The 15,488-nt window shown below is 47.3% G+C and overlaps 1 protein-coding gene across 7 annotated transcripts in view; it reads right to left on the bottom strand.

Moving 5' to 3' along the window:
• Positions 1–15,488, bottom strand: part of COLQ (collagen like tail subunit of asymmetric acetylcholinesterase) — an 83,088-nt gene that overhangs the window by 22,368 nt on the left and 45,232 nt on the right. For 5 of the 7 annotated variants that reach the window (XM_027581755.1, XM_027581756.1, XM_027581751.1 and 2 more), the window contains 9 exons: positions 14,562–14,663; positions 11,055–11,099; positions 10,695–10,721; positions 8,569–8,631; positions 6,854–6,916; positions 6,346–6,372; positions 5,649–5,693; positions 5,419–5,454; positions 2,608–2,688 (listed from right to left, as the gene is read on the bottom strand). In XM_027581755.1, the coding sequence (XP_027437556.1) occupies positions 2,608–2,688; positions 5,419–5,454; positions 5,649–5,693; positions 6,346–6,372; positions 6,854–6,916; positions 8,569–8,631; positions 10,695–10,721; positions 11,055–11,099; positions 14,562–14,663 (489 nt within the window). The remainder of the gene's footprint in view (positions 1–2,607; positions 2,689–5,418; positions 5,455–5,648; positions 5,694–6,345; positions 6,373–6,853; positions 6,917–8,568; positions 8,632–10,694; positions 10,722–11,054; positions 11,100–14,561; positions 14,664–15,488) is intronic. The other 2 variants (XM_027581759.1, XM_027581757.1) reach the window with 2 other exon arrangements.

The raw sequence follows: 15,488 nt of genomic DNA, 5'->3' as shown, positions 1-15,488 counted from the left end.
ACTCTGCTGCCCTGTCCCTCAGTTTCCTTGTGGCTAGACCAAGGGAAATGGATGAGGTGGTCTCTACAATCCTTCTGGCTCTGAAATTCGGATCTCCCGAAGTTCCTTCCAGATCTCTGATTCCAGGAGTTGGATCGACTTATGATAACCTCCAGAAACTCTTAACACCACTGGCCCAGCAACATTCAATGTATAAGACCCTATGGTAGGAAACTAATTCAGGATTTAAAAAAAAAAAAAAAAAGAAAGAAAGAAAAGAAAGAAAAGGACCATGGCGGTCTCCCAAGGCTAACAACTAAAGTATCTGCTGTCTAGACAGGCGGGGAGGGTTTGGGGCACACTCGGCTTGTTTATAACATCTTGTAGGAAGGATGAACTCATTTCTCTCAGCTCCCACACATGGTCCTGGGGTAGTTCTAAGATTGCTCTGACTGAATCATTCTCAACAGTGTCAGGAAATAGCCTTCTTGTCTCAAGCCGTCACCAGGAAAAGACAAACACTGTCCAAGAAAAACACCAGAAGGACCGAAGCCAGCAGACTTCTTGAACCCCAAGCATAAAACATTCTGCATGGAATCAGCAGTAGGGAAGAAAAAGATTTTCCTTCTTTTTTTCTCCTTTTCCTGAGCCAAGTTTTTAGGGAATTGTGGCATCACTGTGAAGTTATGGACATGCCAGCCATTTAAGACTTAGAAAACTGAACTGGACTACTGCAACTTCAGAAGTTATAGTGGAATTTGTATTCAGGTTGGAGGCTGTGTCATTCCTAAGTTCGCTTGGAAAAGACCAGAATTGGTTTCATACTGTTACCATTGTTTTGAACCCTGGCTACCTACTAGAGTCATGTGGAGAGGGGCACCTGTGTGGCTCAGTCGGTTAAGAATCTGCCTTCAGCTCAGGTCATGATCCCAGGGTCCTGGGATCGAGCCCCATGTCAGGCTCCCTGCTCAGTGGGGAGTCTGCTTCTCCCTCTGCCTCTGCCCATCCCCCTGTTCATGCTCACTCTCTCTCTCAAATAAATAAATGAAATCTTAAAAAAAAAAAAAATCATGTGGAGAGCTTTAAAAAACAACTACCCATGCTGGAGCCCCAAGCCAGGTCAATTATATCAGATGCTCTGGGAAGTAAGGCCTAGGCACTGGGGGTGATGAGAGGCAAACCTGGAACTACAACCATGGCACCTGAGGCAGAAAACCTGTATCTAATCGGCCCCCAGCTTACTCAGACACTAAAGTTTGAGCACCATGGATCTAGCCTAAGGAAAGAATGAAAACATAAGAATGGAGAAAGGTTTGCACCCAAAGATGTTCACCTCTCAGCATTATATATAATTTGGTTGGGCCTCTCTTGTCCAAGCAATCTACTGATTACTCATTTACAAAATGTGACTGCAGACATTTTAAAAAGATGTTTAAAAATGCTTAATGAGGGGGCGCCTGGGTGGCTCAGTCGGTTGTGTCTGACTCTTGGTTTTGGCTCGGATCGTGGTCTCAGGATCATGGGATCGAGGCCTCTGTCAGGCTCCGTGCTTAGCGGGGAGTCTGCTTGGGATTCTCTTCCTCTCCCTCTGTACCTCCCCACCCCTGACTTGTGCACATGTGTGTGTGCTCGCTCGCTCTCTCACATATAAATAAATCTTAAAAAAACAGTATGCGCAGTGATGAGCAAAAATGTGTATGCTGTGATTTCAAGTTACAGTTTTAGGATACAACAACTATATATTGGATATAAAAGACACGAACAACTAGAAAGTTCACAAAGAAATAACACTGGAAGGAAGTACGCTGAAATGGTGATGTCTGGGTGTTAGGCCTTTAGATGACTTCCCTCCTATTTTCTGAATTTTCCAGGTTTTCTGTGATGAGCATATATTACACTTGTAATGGGAAAAGAAGTAAAAAGCCCACAAACTGACAACCAAAAAAGGAAAGGAATGCCTGTCCATTAGAGAAAAGATGAGGAGTTTCTCTGAGGCACTCAACACAGCTCTAAAGCCAGCTAAGGCAAATGGGCCTTCATCTTTCCTTTCCCTATCACATCACATGGTTTGACACCCGTGCCTTCTGACCAGGGGGATTTCAGAATGGACAACTTCCCTAAGCCCTTAATAGTGCCCATAAGGAGAGTGGAGTCACTTACAAGTTGGGGGTCTGATTTCTCAGGGGCCTGGGCAAAACCACTGTATCTTTGAGACCCAGAAGACCCTTCAACCACAAGGAGATATTTGGGCTGTTCTCCAAGACTCCATCTGTGTCTGGGGCATTGAGGCAAAAAGCAAGTCTTCTGGATGAACAACCAGATCCGGCTTCTATTCGCCGTTGCTTTGGTTAAGATAGACCCATTCTCATGAACCAAAGATCTACTCTTACTTCTGGCCTTGGACACAGTTTGAATGGAGCGTTCGCTCCCACCTGCTTCAACCCCTGGCTAGCCTAGAGAAACAGGAGCTCCTGGGAGTGGTGCTCTTTCTGCCCGCCAGCCTCGAGGACACGGGGGATTGTGCCTAGGGAATATTCCTGATTGGCTTCAGCCGGCTGCCTCTCTACACCACCTGCCTACATCAGGAGGGTCTGACTTCAGGGGCATGGCAAGCCCTGGGAGACTTACCGGCTTGCCGCGTTTGCCTGGTCTTCCTCTGGGCCCTCTGGGTCCCGTTATCCCAGGCTCACCCTGTGGACCCATTTCACCCTGGAAAGGAGAAAAGGACGCAAGAAAGGAATTAGGGCATGCGGAGCAGGCACATCTCTATAGGTTCGTCCAATCATTGGTCATGAGGGCAGTGCCCCTGATCACTCTACACCTCTTGCAACTGGCCAGTGTGGGAAACTGGGAAAGTGATGAAGTCATGTGAAAGGGAGATAGGTTTTTCAAGGAAGAGGAAGGGAAGGAGAAGGTTACCCCAGGTGGGTTATTTATTATCTGAGAGAGACAGCTGCTGGACAGCACACATTTTGATGTCCCAAATCACAATCCTGAATGGCCAAAGTAGGAGGTTCCTGCATGTCAGTGACATGTGTGCCTGTGACATGGCACGCTGCCGGGGAAAAATGCTTTCTCTTTTGGTCGAAATTGTATGGTGTTTCGTTTTTAGCATGAATTCCAATCTATGAGTTTTTGAATGATTGAACACAGTTTTGACAACTACCATCTTTGGAAATTTTCTCCACATGTAAGGACCTTTATTTAGGGTTATACATTTGCCTACTCTTCTATAAAAACTGGTTTAGTTCTAGCTCAGTTTCATTTGAGTTAGATGAAAACTGTGGGGAAAAATGTTCCAGACATATATTCATATGCTCAACATAATTATTGTAAAAGGCACGGAAAGCAATGTCAACAGTACTTTTAATTGAAAAGCCCTACTCTGAGCTATCAGAGCCAAATGCACCAATTGCAGAATTCCGTAGCTTAAGGCCAACCTTTTGTCAAACCCATTTCTCCATTATAGCTTCTCTCCTGCCCTGTGTTCTTCTGGAATTGCAGGGCCACCTGTTGTTTCTTTGGGTCAAGGACCCCACAGAACATCATTCCTACCTCCAGTTATCCCTCTAGAGCCCAGGATGCACAACCACCAAGCTAAGTTTAGCAAGAGCAACCATGAGAGTTTCTGTTAGTCAGCAGCCAGTGTCCATGAAGAGCTACCCCAGGCACTCAGAGAGAACAACAAACACCCAGAAGGCTCTCCACATGGAAGTCAGAGGAAGTAAAACACAATAGAAAATTTCAGAAAAAACTAATACAGAGTAAGGACCAAGCATAAAGCTCTGAAATTATCTGTCACTCAGCCAATGTAACAAATTTGTCCCTATCTAAGCCATCAACATCTTGCCACACCAAGATTTGTTCTTAAACCTGTGATTTCTTCCCAACTGTCATGTCCTCCAGCATCTAGACATTTCAAAAGTGTGGGAGGATAACACGGATTCTATGTGGCTACAGAGAGGTTTGTACAGTTCTCCTCAGCTGTTTAGAGGGGGTCTCGGGGTGTTTTGTCTGGCTTGGACAAAACAGCAGCATAAACAGTGTAAGTGGTTTTTGGTTTTGTTTTTTTGTTTCTTTTTAAAGATTGGCAGAAGGAAGTTTGGCCCCTCTCTTCATCAACTGGAAGCAGCCAATAAGTTCTTGATCTAATTTCTAAGACCTAATTATTGTTATCATACCATCTTTGTCTCAAAGCAGCCTGCCATGAAAGGGAAAGAGAACTCTAGATGGCAAGTCTAGTAAAGGGTGCAGAGGCCAGAGAAGCTGTCACACTTAATTCCACAATAATTTATTATTCTTTGATGTTCACTCTTGCACTGAATGAAAACCTAGCCTAAATATTTTTAAATCAAATTATTTTTTTTCTCTTTTAATGTTTCCTTTAACTTGCTTATGTAATTATTTATTTTTAACCCAACATTCCACCTAGGGAATAGCAGGAACTGCTTAAGGCAGTGCTAAATAATAATAAATTACTGTCAGATGATTGAAATTATTTAAATACGTTCTCCTGGCTGAACGTCAGACAAAAATCGTTTGAGTTTGGAAAAGAAAACTTTAAGATAAACTTGAAAAACAATTAGGATTCTAAGAAAGCATTCATTTGCATGTTTAAAGAATACTACGCTCTGAGACTTGGGGAAAAATGACAACCTCCCAGGTCAACTGGCTTTCAGCATGAGGAACCACCATTACAACGTTAGATAGAGGTGTTTTCAGTGGCCAGTTAGGTACGCTCTCACGTTCTCTCTTTATCCCCTGACACCTCCTCTCACCACCCCCCATTCTTCACCAGACCCTAACCCTAAGTAGAAGTTTCCAGAAATCTGCCAGTCAGTTGCCACTTTCACAATTTTTGTCGTATCTACACACCCCTCTATTGTTAGTTTTTGGATATTTTTCTTCAAGTCAACTGAATGAACTCCATATTTAGTAAGCCTTGTTCCCAGCTAGATATCCATGAAATCCCACTAAATATTTAACTGTTTAAATAAAAAATTTAACTAAAATAACTCTACGTACTGAGGGCTCCCTTGAAGAAGGTCTGAGTTGAGTGCTGCCAGCAATGGCCTTAGGCCAAAGATGCCTGTGCCTCACACTGGGGCCCTTGACCATGGCAGCTCAGATCTGATCCCTCTGTCATGATGCCTTCTGCTTCTGAATGTTACCATGGCCCTCTGAGAAGTAGGAGATGCAAAGAAAGGTCTCTCTACCCGGATGGGGTGTCCTCTCCCTCCCACTGAACTGGAGGGAGGTCTCAGACCATGTAGGCACCCTCTCATCAATGTGCACCGCAACTTGCTCCTCTTCCAAACCAGAACCTTCCATGGAAAAACCCACTTTCTCCGCCTGATGGACAGAGAGGCAGAGCTCTTTGTGTAGTGTGTAGGTCTAATTTGTTACCGAGGCCTCTTCTTAGTACTTTTAAGTACTTACTTTCTGCCCCAGCATTCCAGGAAATCCCGGGAAACCCTGTGAAGAGAGTGACACATAGAGTGACTATCTCTTAAGAGAGGGCCTAAGAGGGCCGTAGAAGAGTGTGGTCCACCATTTTCAAGATAAGAGCCCAGTCAATCACTCAGTCAGTCAGCCAGCTAGTCAGCTGGACAGCCCACAAGGGGCTGCCGCTTCCGTTGTAGTTTATCATTCCGTGCAAAGGCCATTACCTTTTCTCCTTTGGGACCCAGGTCACCCTTTTCACCTCTGGATCCCTAGGAGGAAACCACAGCAGAGAGTCAGAGTTAATACCCTGGGGGGGAAATTGGAGCATTTCACAATGAAATCTCCCTAAGCCAATACCCTCATTTTACAGGCAAAGAAGTAGGCTCGGAGATTAGGTGACTTGCCCAAGGAAGGAATGCTTTGTGATCTACCTTTTATTTGGACCACAAAGACCCTTTGCATTAATGAAAGACAACTCACAGAAAATTCTGGGTCCCAGATCCTCTCTCATCCTGTAGGAAATTTGTCCCCAGTTTCTGGCTGGGTGTTTTGTTCTGTTTGGTTTGGTTTTTGACAGATGAGAGGGTTGTGTGATGGAAGCTTAGTCTAAAGACACACGTCAGCCATCTTCTTCCAGTACCTGCCAAAGCAGTGTTCCCTCTCCACCGGGCACAACCTTCAACTGCTCGTCTGCTCCATGTGAGAGGCCTCTACCTCCACTGGAGCTCCTCCCTTGCCCATGCCCTGCCTCAGGAGACCCCTCACTGCTCTCTCAGCCCAATGATGGACAGGGAAATATCTAGGAATGGTCACTATAGTCACTAACTTAAGAGAAACCTGGGCCTGTCCTTTGCTTATCATTGATCCCAGAGCCAATAGCCCAGACCAGGTTCTGGGAAGCCACCAGAGACAAACACTAACCTTTTCCCCTCTGGATCCAGGGTAACCCTAAAAGAAAGCAAAAGGTACATTTAAGATCAGCCTTATAGGAACTTTGGGTTTGGTGCAAGAGTAGAAGGAATCCCTGAATATGATGGTGAGGTGTGTCCCCACCTGGTGCTGCAAGTTTTAGTGGGGGTTGTAACAGTAAACACAAAGATGTCCCTGAGGGTTATGTTTATACCAGGCCTAAAAAGAACATTGCTTTTCTTAACCACAAAGGCATGAACAAAGGTTTCCATCTGCTTTGTTGTTCAGAAGCTGGACTCTCCCTGCCCAGGAGAAGGTCATCTCCATGCCCTGTGTCCCAGGCATCATGTCCCCCAAAGGGCTGATAAAGGCAAGCACTCTGGCACTGGGCTTTCCAATATCTCTGATGTTCCCCAAACCTGGGACGGCAGCTCCACCCAGTCCCGACTTTGTGGACAGCAGCTGTTCCAGAACCTTAGTGAGAAGACCTGGGAATGTCCACCTGGACCAACACACTGACCTTGGAGCCCATTGGTCCTCTTGACCCTGGCAAGCCCATCATACCCAGGTCACCTTTTTCACCCTGTGGGAATTAGAAGAAGGGGAAAGGACCTACAGTGACTTTTACTAGAGAAACAGAACCAGGAGAATCATGGGCAAGATTAAGATGGAACTAGGGACACTGGGGCTGGCTGGTGAATCCGAGGACCCCACATGCCCCCTTGCTCACTCCCAGGGTTCAAGGCTCTATGGTCCACCTTTCATTCTGGTATTTGAGACTAAACATAAAATGACATTGCCCCAGGCAGAGCAGATCTCCAAACTAAACGCTAAGATGCTATAAATGCTCCATCTATTCCTGGAGTGTGTTGTGAAAGGGTGGGGAGAGAGCATGGGGGCACTGGGGCCTCATAGGACTAAGTGTCAGCACCCCCTAAAAAACTTCACCTGCTTTGTTCTTTGCATAGGGAGGGCCTTTCAGGCATTTCCATATCCTCTCATCCGAGATTTGCAGCCAAACAGAGTGAACATCAGCCTCTGGGCATGCATTACTGAGACAGGGGGCTAAGACTCATGGGTGGGCTCTGTACCGTCTGTGCTAAAAATTATATACCAGGGCTAAAAAGTAGAAATATAAGGTACTTGCACTTAATTAAGAATTTTTTAGAAGTCACATTAAAACTGGTAAAATTAACTTTAATAACATTTTATTTAATCTAATTAGCATTTGAACATATAACCAATATAAAATTAGTGAGGTATTTTACATCCTATTTTTCATAATAAATATTTGAAATCTGTTGTGTATTTTACATTTAAGTCGCATCTCAATTCAGGCATTAAATTTTCATACATATTTGATCTGTATTTAGATTTCATAAAATTTAGAGTTGAAAAAGCAGATTCACACATTCAAGTTGCTCCATACGTGCGTAAAGATTTTCAAATAACTGAACTGAGTAAAGGTCTTTAAATTCAAACAAATAAAAAATTCAGTTCCTCAGTTGTACCAGCCACATTTTAAGGACTCATACGGCTAGTTGCTGCCATATTGGACAGTTTAGCTCTACACAGTGGATTTTTAGAAAAAATATCCTTGGAACTTTTCCTAAGAGTGCTGGGAACACAGTTTTCTATTCCCATAATAAATACAGCTGGTAAGTAAATCAGAGTATATAGACGTTCACCTGCCCACCCCTGATTTCTGCAGGTCAAATCTACACCCAACAGTTTATGACCAAAGTGAGAAGAATATAAACAAAGGCGTGGATGTGGATGTGTCAGTTTCCCATAATCTGTCTGAAGAATGGGATTTTATGGGCATTTGGCAATCCCTGTCTAAATGTAGGATTCCAGTCTTTCCAGCTAGCCAGGGCCCACCCCTCAACCCCCAGTCTCCTGCCAATAGCTTTCCAGACCCAAGACCCTCTTGGGGTCATCTTGAGGAAACGAAAGAATTGCATGCTAACTCTGAGGACGAAGGAGAACCAGGGCCCCTGCAAAAGAGGGGAGCAGACCCTCATTGCTCCCCCAACAGGAGCAGAGCTGTTGCATGGACCAAGGTCTTATAGTCCAGGTGAAGGAGAAAGTATTTGGGGACCTCTGGGCAATCCTCATCTTCTCCTTCCTCCTCTCAAGGAAATGAGTTTCACTATGGGCCAAAGGCCAGGGGGGCTGACAGCTTCTCCCTCATGTTCTGATACCACACGAGCCCCGAGAGTGTGCCAAACTTACCCTGAGTCCTTCAGGGCCGACTGGCCCGGGCATGCCAGGAACACCTGGGGGGCCAGGTCTACCCTTCAAAAATGAACAACGAAAGTCAGGGTGATTGGGTTTCTTTCCCTCCTTCCAGGAAATAAGATTTGTTTTGGGGGTCCAAAGGGAACTGTGGGGTCCCTAAGCATGGCCTCTGGGTTCACCTTCCAAAGACTGATAGCCTCAGAAGTTGGGTTACTTAGATATAAGTTCAAGTCCTTGGCATCACATTATGTCAACACAGAAGATCTTATTCTACCCAAGAAATAGAAGGTGGGAGGGAAAGAAAGGAAGGTGGTGGAGAAGGGATTCTTTTTTTATTTTATTTTATTTTATTTTATTTATTTATTTGAGAGAGAGAATGAGATAGAGCATGAGAGAGGGGAGGGTCAGAAGGAGAAGCAGACTTTCTGCTCAGCAGGGAGCCCGATGCAGGACTTGATCCTGGGACTCCAGGATCATGACCTGAGCCGAAGGCAGTCGCTTAACCAACTGAGCCATCCAGGCACCCTGGAGAAGGGATTCTAAACTTCTTGGTTTTTGAGCTTTGTCACCTCCACCCACCCAAATGTTCCTTGCATTGCAGTAGGTTCTCCCCAAGGATATAGTGTGGAATGGGATAGGATTTTGTTTGGGGTGCACTATGAGATGCTGTTGGTACTCCCTCAAAAACTTTTTCACTTGCTCACTGTGCCCATCCCCCAGGGGCTAACTGCCTTGTTGCCACCTCTCATTCCTGCAACCTGCAACTGTGGAATTTGCCCATGGGCAACTGGAGCTGCCTAGCAATTTATGTACCTGTTCTCCCTGCAGTCAACAGCCCAACTCCCTTACCTCAAGGCAGGACAAACTCTGTGGTGCAGTTCACACTCCAGAGCTCCCCTAGGAATGAGGCTGAAGATGGACTTCGTCTGACACCGTGCCCAAGCTGGGCTTCTTCCCCTGTACCATCCAGCTCCCCCTCCCCTCAGGATCCTCCTGAGAGCGCTCCCGTAAGTCACTCGCTTGCACATGGCACACGTGGCCTTTACCTCTGCTTCTAGGGAAACCAGCCTAAGCCAGGAGCTATGGAAGAGCAAGCCTTACAAGAAAAGGGGGAGCAGGGACTTGGGGTCCATCTCAACCTCTGCAACCATTGGCTAATTTCACAGTTAGCCTAGCTAGACACATGGAAGGCTCAACCCCTAAACCAGAGATCACAAATGCTGGCATGTGTACTGGTTTCTGCTCTCGCCACCCCTGTTCATGGCAGACGTCATGATGTTCATGGCAGCCCATGATCAATCATGGTCCTTGTTAGTTCTGAGTATGGAGACCATCCAAGAATCCTTTCCAGCCCAGCACTTCAGATAACCACTGTGCCTCAGGTGGAGCTGTGATTTGGGCCCTGGAGGGAGGTAATTTTGCTTTGCAAAGGTCTGTTTGAGGCTTCTGTTGATAGTGAAACCATTTGAGTAAAACATGTAACCAGAAAAATAGTAATTTATATTTAGAATCATGGACATCTTTTTTGGCCAAAGTCTTGCACCTCCTTCTACCCCTGAGACCCACAGTTTCAGTGCCAGTATCCACTGACCACAGTGAGTGGCTGCTGGTTTACTCTTTCCTGACATGAATGAGAGTCTTGATGACATGTGTTTGGTTCACTCGGAGTGCCTGTGACCTTAAGTAACTCCCATTTATTTCAGCTGGGCCAAAAGGCAAAAGCCATTTGCTTCTGTTTTGCACTTTGTTCCAGTGTAATCAAATAGACAGTGAGAGTCATTTCGTGCCACTGGTTGGGGCCTTTCTCTAATGGGTGGCAGGATGAGATGGTCTGAGGTTGGGGGAAATTTGGCCAGGCCTGGCAGCCCCTGGGAGAAGTCCAAATGTCTGGTAGTAGCAGGCTCTAGCACTTGAGCAAAAGAACAGGCAGAAAGAGCCCACTGTCATCATCAAAATGGCAGTGTTATTATTGTCCACCTGGGTATTGTGGCCCAAGGAAGTGCACTGCTGGTCCCCCCCTACCCCTAAGAGTGCATGTGCACATGCCCAGGCACACGCCCCTCCCCCGCCCACAGTGCACAGTTGCCCAGGTAATGCTGACAGAACAGCATGGACCATACCTTCCTTCCTGGTAGGCCAAGCTCCCCCTGTGGATGAAGAAGACAGGTAAGCAGAGGCTTCTTTGGAAGAGAAGTTCTGGAAGCACAGAGCTTAGTAGGGCTGATGACTGGGCATGACCATGTGGCTTGGCTGCTTGGCCGCTCACAGCACCCCTGCCATGTCAGTGGGCCAAGCTGAAATACACCAGGGGGATCTCACAGCTGCACCAGCAGCCCCATCATTATGGAGCCCATCCTCATGCACTAAGGCAAAATTAGCACATGCTTTGAAATCTCAACCAGAAAATTCTCCATGGCATCCCCAGGATACAGGCTGGAATTACCAAGGAGAGGTGGACTGAAGAAAGTAGTGGCTCATACCTTTTCTCCCTTTGGTCCTATCTTGCCAGGAAGTCCCGGTGGGCCCTATACCATCAAGATAAGAAATGAAAAAGTATATATCAAACCAAGGCAAGGACAGGTAGTGAGGGAGGCAGGATTGGGAGGGAGGCTCCTCCAGCAGCTTGGTTCCCTGTGCAGACTCAGGGCTCCAAGGACCCCGTGAAGGACCCCCTTGTGCCCTCCAACCTAGGCTCCCTGTCCTCTTCCAGCTTTCTCTGAGCTATGTTTCCAGTGGTGCCATGGTTATAACTACAGAGTCTTCAAGGAATGCTGTTTGCTGAAAACAAGATGCTTTACCACCTCTCTTATCTTTTCAGCTGCTCTCACCAAGTTTCCCTGCGACCCTTACAGAGGGGACATTCTGCTTTGCACACAGGAGCAGCCAACTTAGAAATTTCTGTGCTGGATCTATGGGCACCAGGTTCAGGGAAAGCCTTCCTGAAGATGTGAAGAATATTGGCAATGGAGCATTTTTGTCCCATTGTCCAGCCACAGGAGTAGGGCTGACTCCAGCTCAGGGATTCTAGCACCTACTACACTAAAGCTTGGCACATCCACAGCCAGAATGCAGCTACTCTGTGCTCACACGTCTATGAAATGCTCAGTAGGCTAACTGCTTTCCAAATGCCCTAGTACAGCAGAGAGGAAATCCATCAACCCCCACCAGGCCACTACTTCATCCCCAAGATCTGCAGGTGAACACGCCTAACACAGAGCCTGTTTGAAATCTGATTCCTGTGAGACTTGTTCAAATACCAAACAGCCCCCTTCAGGGGCTCCCACACCTATCACATTAGAATCCCCCGAGGATCTTTTGAAAATCCCCAAGACCAAGGCACACCCCAGATCAATTACATCACAATCTCAAGGAGAGGGACAGGGGCCTCAGGAATGTTTGAAGTTCCCAGGGAATTCTAATGAACAGATAAGTTTGGGAACCACAGTCTCTGGTTTATACTCCTGTTTGGGGAGGGGGGAGGGGAAGAAGGAGAGTTACTTCCTTTCCTACTCTCCCCCTCCCCCCCACCACACCACTTCTTTCACCCTCCCACCTTCCCCTCCTCCCCACTTCTCTCTCTCCCCACGCCTGGTCTGGGCATCCTTGTGTGGAAAGAGGGCTTCCTGGGAGGGTGGCCTCACCACCCTCCCTCGCCAGCCACCCACCCACCTGGTGACCCACTGGGGACTGCACTGGCCCCACCACCTGGCCCTCAGTGCTGCACCCCTTCACTTCAGAGCTGCGTGGGCCAGCTTGGGCGGATAGCACAGGTGCAGGGTACACAAGTCCTCGAGGATCAAAGTCCAGGGGGCACCAGTGCTCCCAGAAAGTGTGACTCAGAGGGGCAGAGGTTCCCCACTCCCCAAAGCCTGGGAGCCCAGGGTGACAGAGAGCCCCAGGACCGTGCACATGCCAGGCAGGATGAATGAATACTGTTCCATTCTCTCATTTCTTATTATCAGGCCATTGTGCTCTAATCTAGCTCAGGGCTTTTCAATCTGTGATGTTTAGATAATGCAGCTGGGGAGTCTTGTTAAAATGCAGATTCAGATAGCAGGGGTGTGTGTGTGTGTGTATGTAGGGGGAGGGGAGAATGAGATTCTGCATTTTTAACAAGCTCCCAGGTGATGCCAATGTTACTGGTCCACAGGTCTCATTTTGCTTGGGAACAGCATTTTACGCTGTGTTCTAAGGCAATGGAGGGGGCTGCAAATCCCACCCCCCAGTTGGGCAGCACAATCTCCGCACGACTCAAAGGGATTGCGTGAGGTTCGAGATGTACAAGCATGGTTGGACAGCTGCTGGTCTGAAGTCAGCAGAGAATCCCCCTTCCCTTCCCACGCCCTAGGGGCCTCATGTGTGTATGCTGAGACCCGAGGAGACTGCCAGACGTGGGAAGATGGAAATCCTCCGTGGAGGTGCCCCTCAGGGGGCCCATCCTGCCTTTCTGCAGACTTCCTAGCCCCTCTGTGGCAGCCTCCAGCTAATTCTGGGTCCAAAGGCCTGTTTTTATTGCATTTGACAAATATGTATGGAGAGCTTACGACAACCCGTGCCCTGGCGTGGGCTGGGCACAACATGTGAACAAGATGGGCAATGTCCCTGCTCTCAAGACCAGGGCGAACTGTCTCTGTTAAGAGGCAAACAAATATTGTAGACTCTGCCTCGGATATAGTATCTCTGTCACAGCCACTTACCTCTGCCCTTGTGGCACAAAGGCAGCCGGAGACAGTACAACTTTGATTACAAAAACAGGCGGCCGCCAGACCTGTAGGCCACAGTAGGTCAGTCCTTGCCAGACAGCTTATATTTGACAAAGGGAAGACCAAAGAGATCAGGGACAATAGCAAAACCAATAAGAACATGACAACGAGATGAGAAAATGATGCAGAGAATTACAACAGGCCATTGGGATGGACAGTGATGGGGAAGGCTACTTTAGACTGGGTGGTTGAGGAAGGCATTTCTAAGGACCTGGCCTGTAAACTGTTCTGACAAAGGAGCTGGCTGTGGTGAAAATCAGAGGGAATAACATTCCACACAGCCAGAAGCACAGGCGCAAAAGCCCTAAGGCTGGAATGAGCTTGACATGCTTCAGGACCCAAGAGATGCGCATCAGGTGGGTAATATTGGTGGTCTGAGACGATGCAAGAGATACAGGCAGGGTCCTCTGGGGGCAGGGGGGGGGCCTCTGTAACCCAGGGTGAGGAGTTTGGCTCTTAGTCTCCCGTGATGGGAAGCCATAGGAGGGGATTACCCAGAAAGGAATGACAGAATTCATAAGGCATGTGGGCAACTGACTGCTGCTTATACCTTCTTTCCCATCCCCATGGCAGACCCCAAGGCCCAGGCTAGGGGGTGCTCCTCCTTGATGGACCCCTACTGCCAGGCAGGCCAGAGGAACCACGGCCTGTCGGACAGGGTCTCTGGAGGGTACTCTTGTTTGCCTAGAAAATCCTTTCTCTACCATTGTGCCTATTCCTCACTCTGCCCTTTAGCTTCAGTGGGGAGCGGTGGGCTGCCTGGCTGCAGGATCTGGGGGCCAAATGAAGTTCAGAGTAACAAGTTCCCCATCACTTCCACTTTCCTGCACCAAATGCAGGCACTTCTCGGGCTACTGGCAAGGGTCAATGGTCACAGAAGGCGCAACCCACTGCCACCAAGTGTTTGATGATAATTATAGTAACAATCACATCCATCTAGGCAGCAGCTCACTTGGACTCCTCACCACCACCAAAATCCAGTACTGCAGGGGTAATTATGATCTCCATTGCAGAGATGAGGAAACCAAGGCTGGGAGGCCAGAATTCACCCAGAGAAGAAGAATCAGTGTGCTATCCACATGGCTCTGGAGCTGGAGGTGAGCTAGAGAAGGAAAAACAGCCCCCATATCACTTTAAAAGGGGCAGCTCTGAGAGACTCTTTCCAGTGGGCTTCACTGCTCTGAACAGAAGACAGCAGGAGAGGTTCTGGTGAAATGCACCAACCTGGGGGCCAGGGGGCCCAGGGGAGCCGAGCGATCCTTGAGCACATGAGGACTGCATGGTCTCTAGTTCCAGGATGAGATTCTTCATGTCTGGGGAGAGAAGCTTCAATGCAAAGCAACACATGGTGACAGGTCAGACTTGGGGGACAGAAGAAGGATCACCACCTGGACACAGTCCTGCTCCCCAGTCCAGTCCTCAAGACTGGTGTTTCCCTGACACCCTGAAGAGTGTCCCAAGAAGATGACCTTCTGGGCCTCCAGTTCCTGTTCTGTCTTGAGACATACCTGGTTTGAATGGATTATAGAGATAGAATAGCCACTTTGGATGGAGTTAGGAAGCTCATTTCAGGGGCCTTTATCCAATGTCTAGGACAGCACTGTCCGACAGAAATAAAATGCAAGCCACCAAGGCAAGCCACATATGTGGTTTTAAATTTTCTGGTAGCCACATAAAAAAGGTAAAAAGAAAGAAGTGAAATTAATTTTAATAATATATTTAACCCAATATGTCCCAAATATTATCACTTCAACATATATTCCATATTTAAAAATTATTAATGAGACATTTTATTCTTTTTTCACACTAAGTCTTCAAAATCCAGTGTGTATTCCATACGTACAGCACATCTCAACTGGAACTAGCCACATGAAAAGTGTTTAAGTCACGTATGGCTAGTGGCTACTGCATTGGACAGTACAGGTCTTAGAATTTCTGGAAAAATTTGAGAATCCCAAGTCCCTAGAATATCCTGGCCCACTGTCTTCTCGCTCAGCTTCCCAAATCCTGCTCTTTCTCTCTTCCCAAATTCTACTCCCTCTCACACCTCAGTATGGCTATCGAGGGACCATGTCTTGCGTCTCCTCACAGAAACAGCCTACATTCAGTATGGGCTGTGGAAGGGAATTTCATAAATACTTGGGAAGAAAG

This window comes from Zalophus californianus, chromosome 1 (assembly GCF_009762305.2).
Source record: "Zalophus californianus isolate mZalCal1 chromosome 1, mZalCal1.pri.v2, whole genome shotgun sequence".
Lineage (NCBI taxonomy): Eukaryota > Metazoa > Chordata > Mammalia > Carnivora > Otariidae > Zalophus > Zalophus californianus.
The sequence above is the reverse complement of the archived record's forward strand: the minus strand, read 5'-3'. Positions and strand labels throughout refer to the sequence as shown.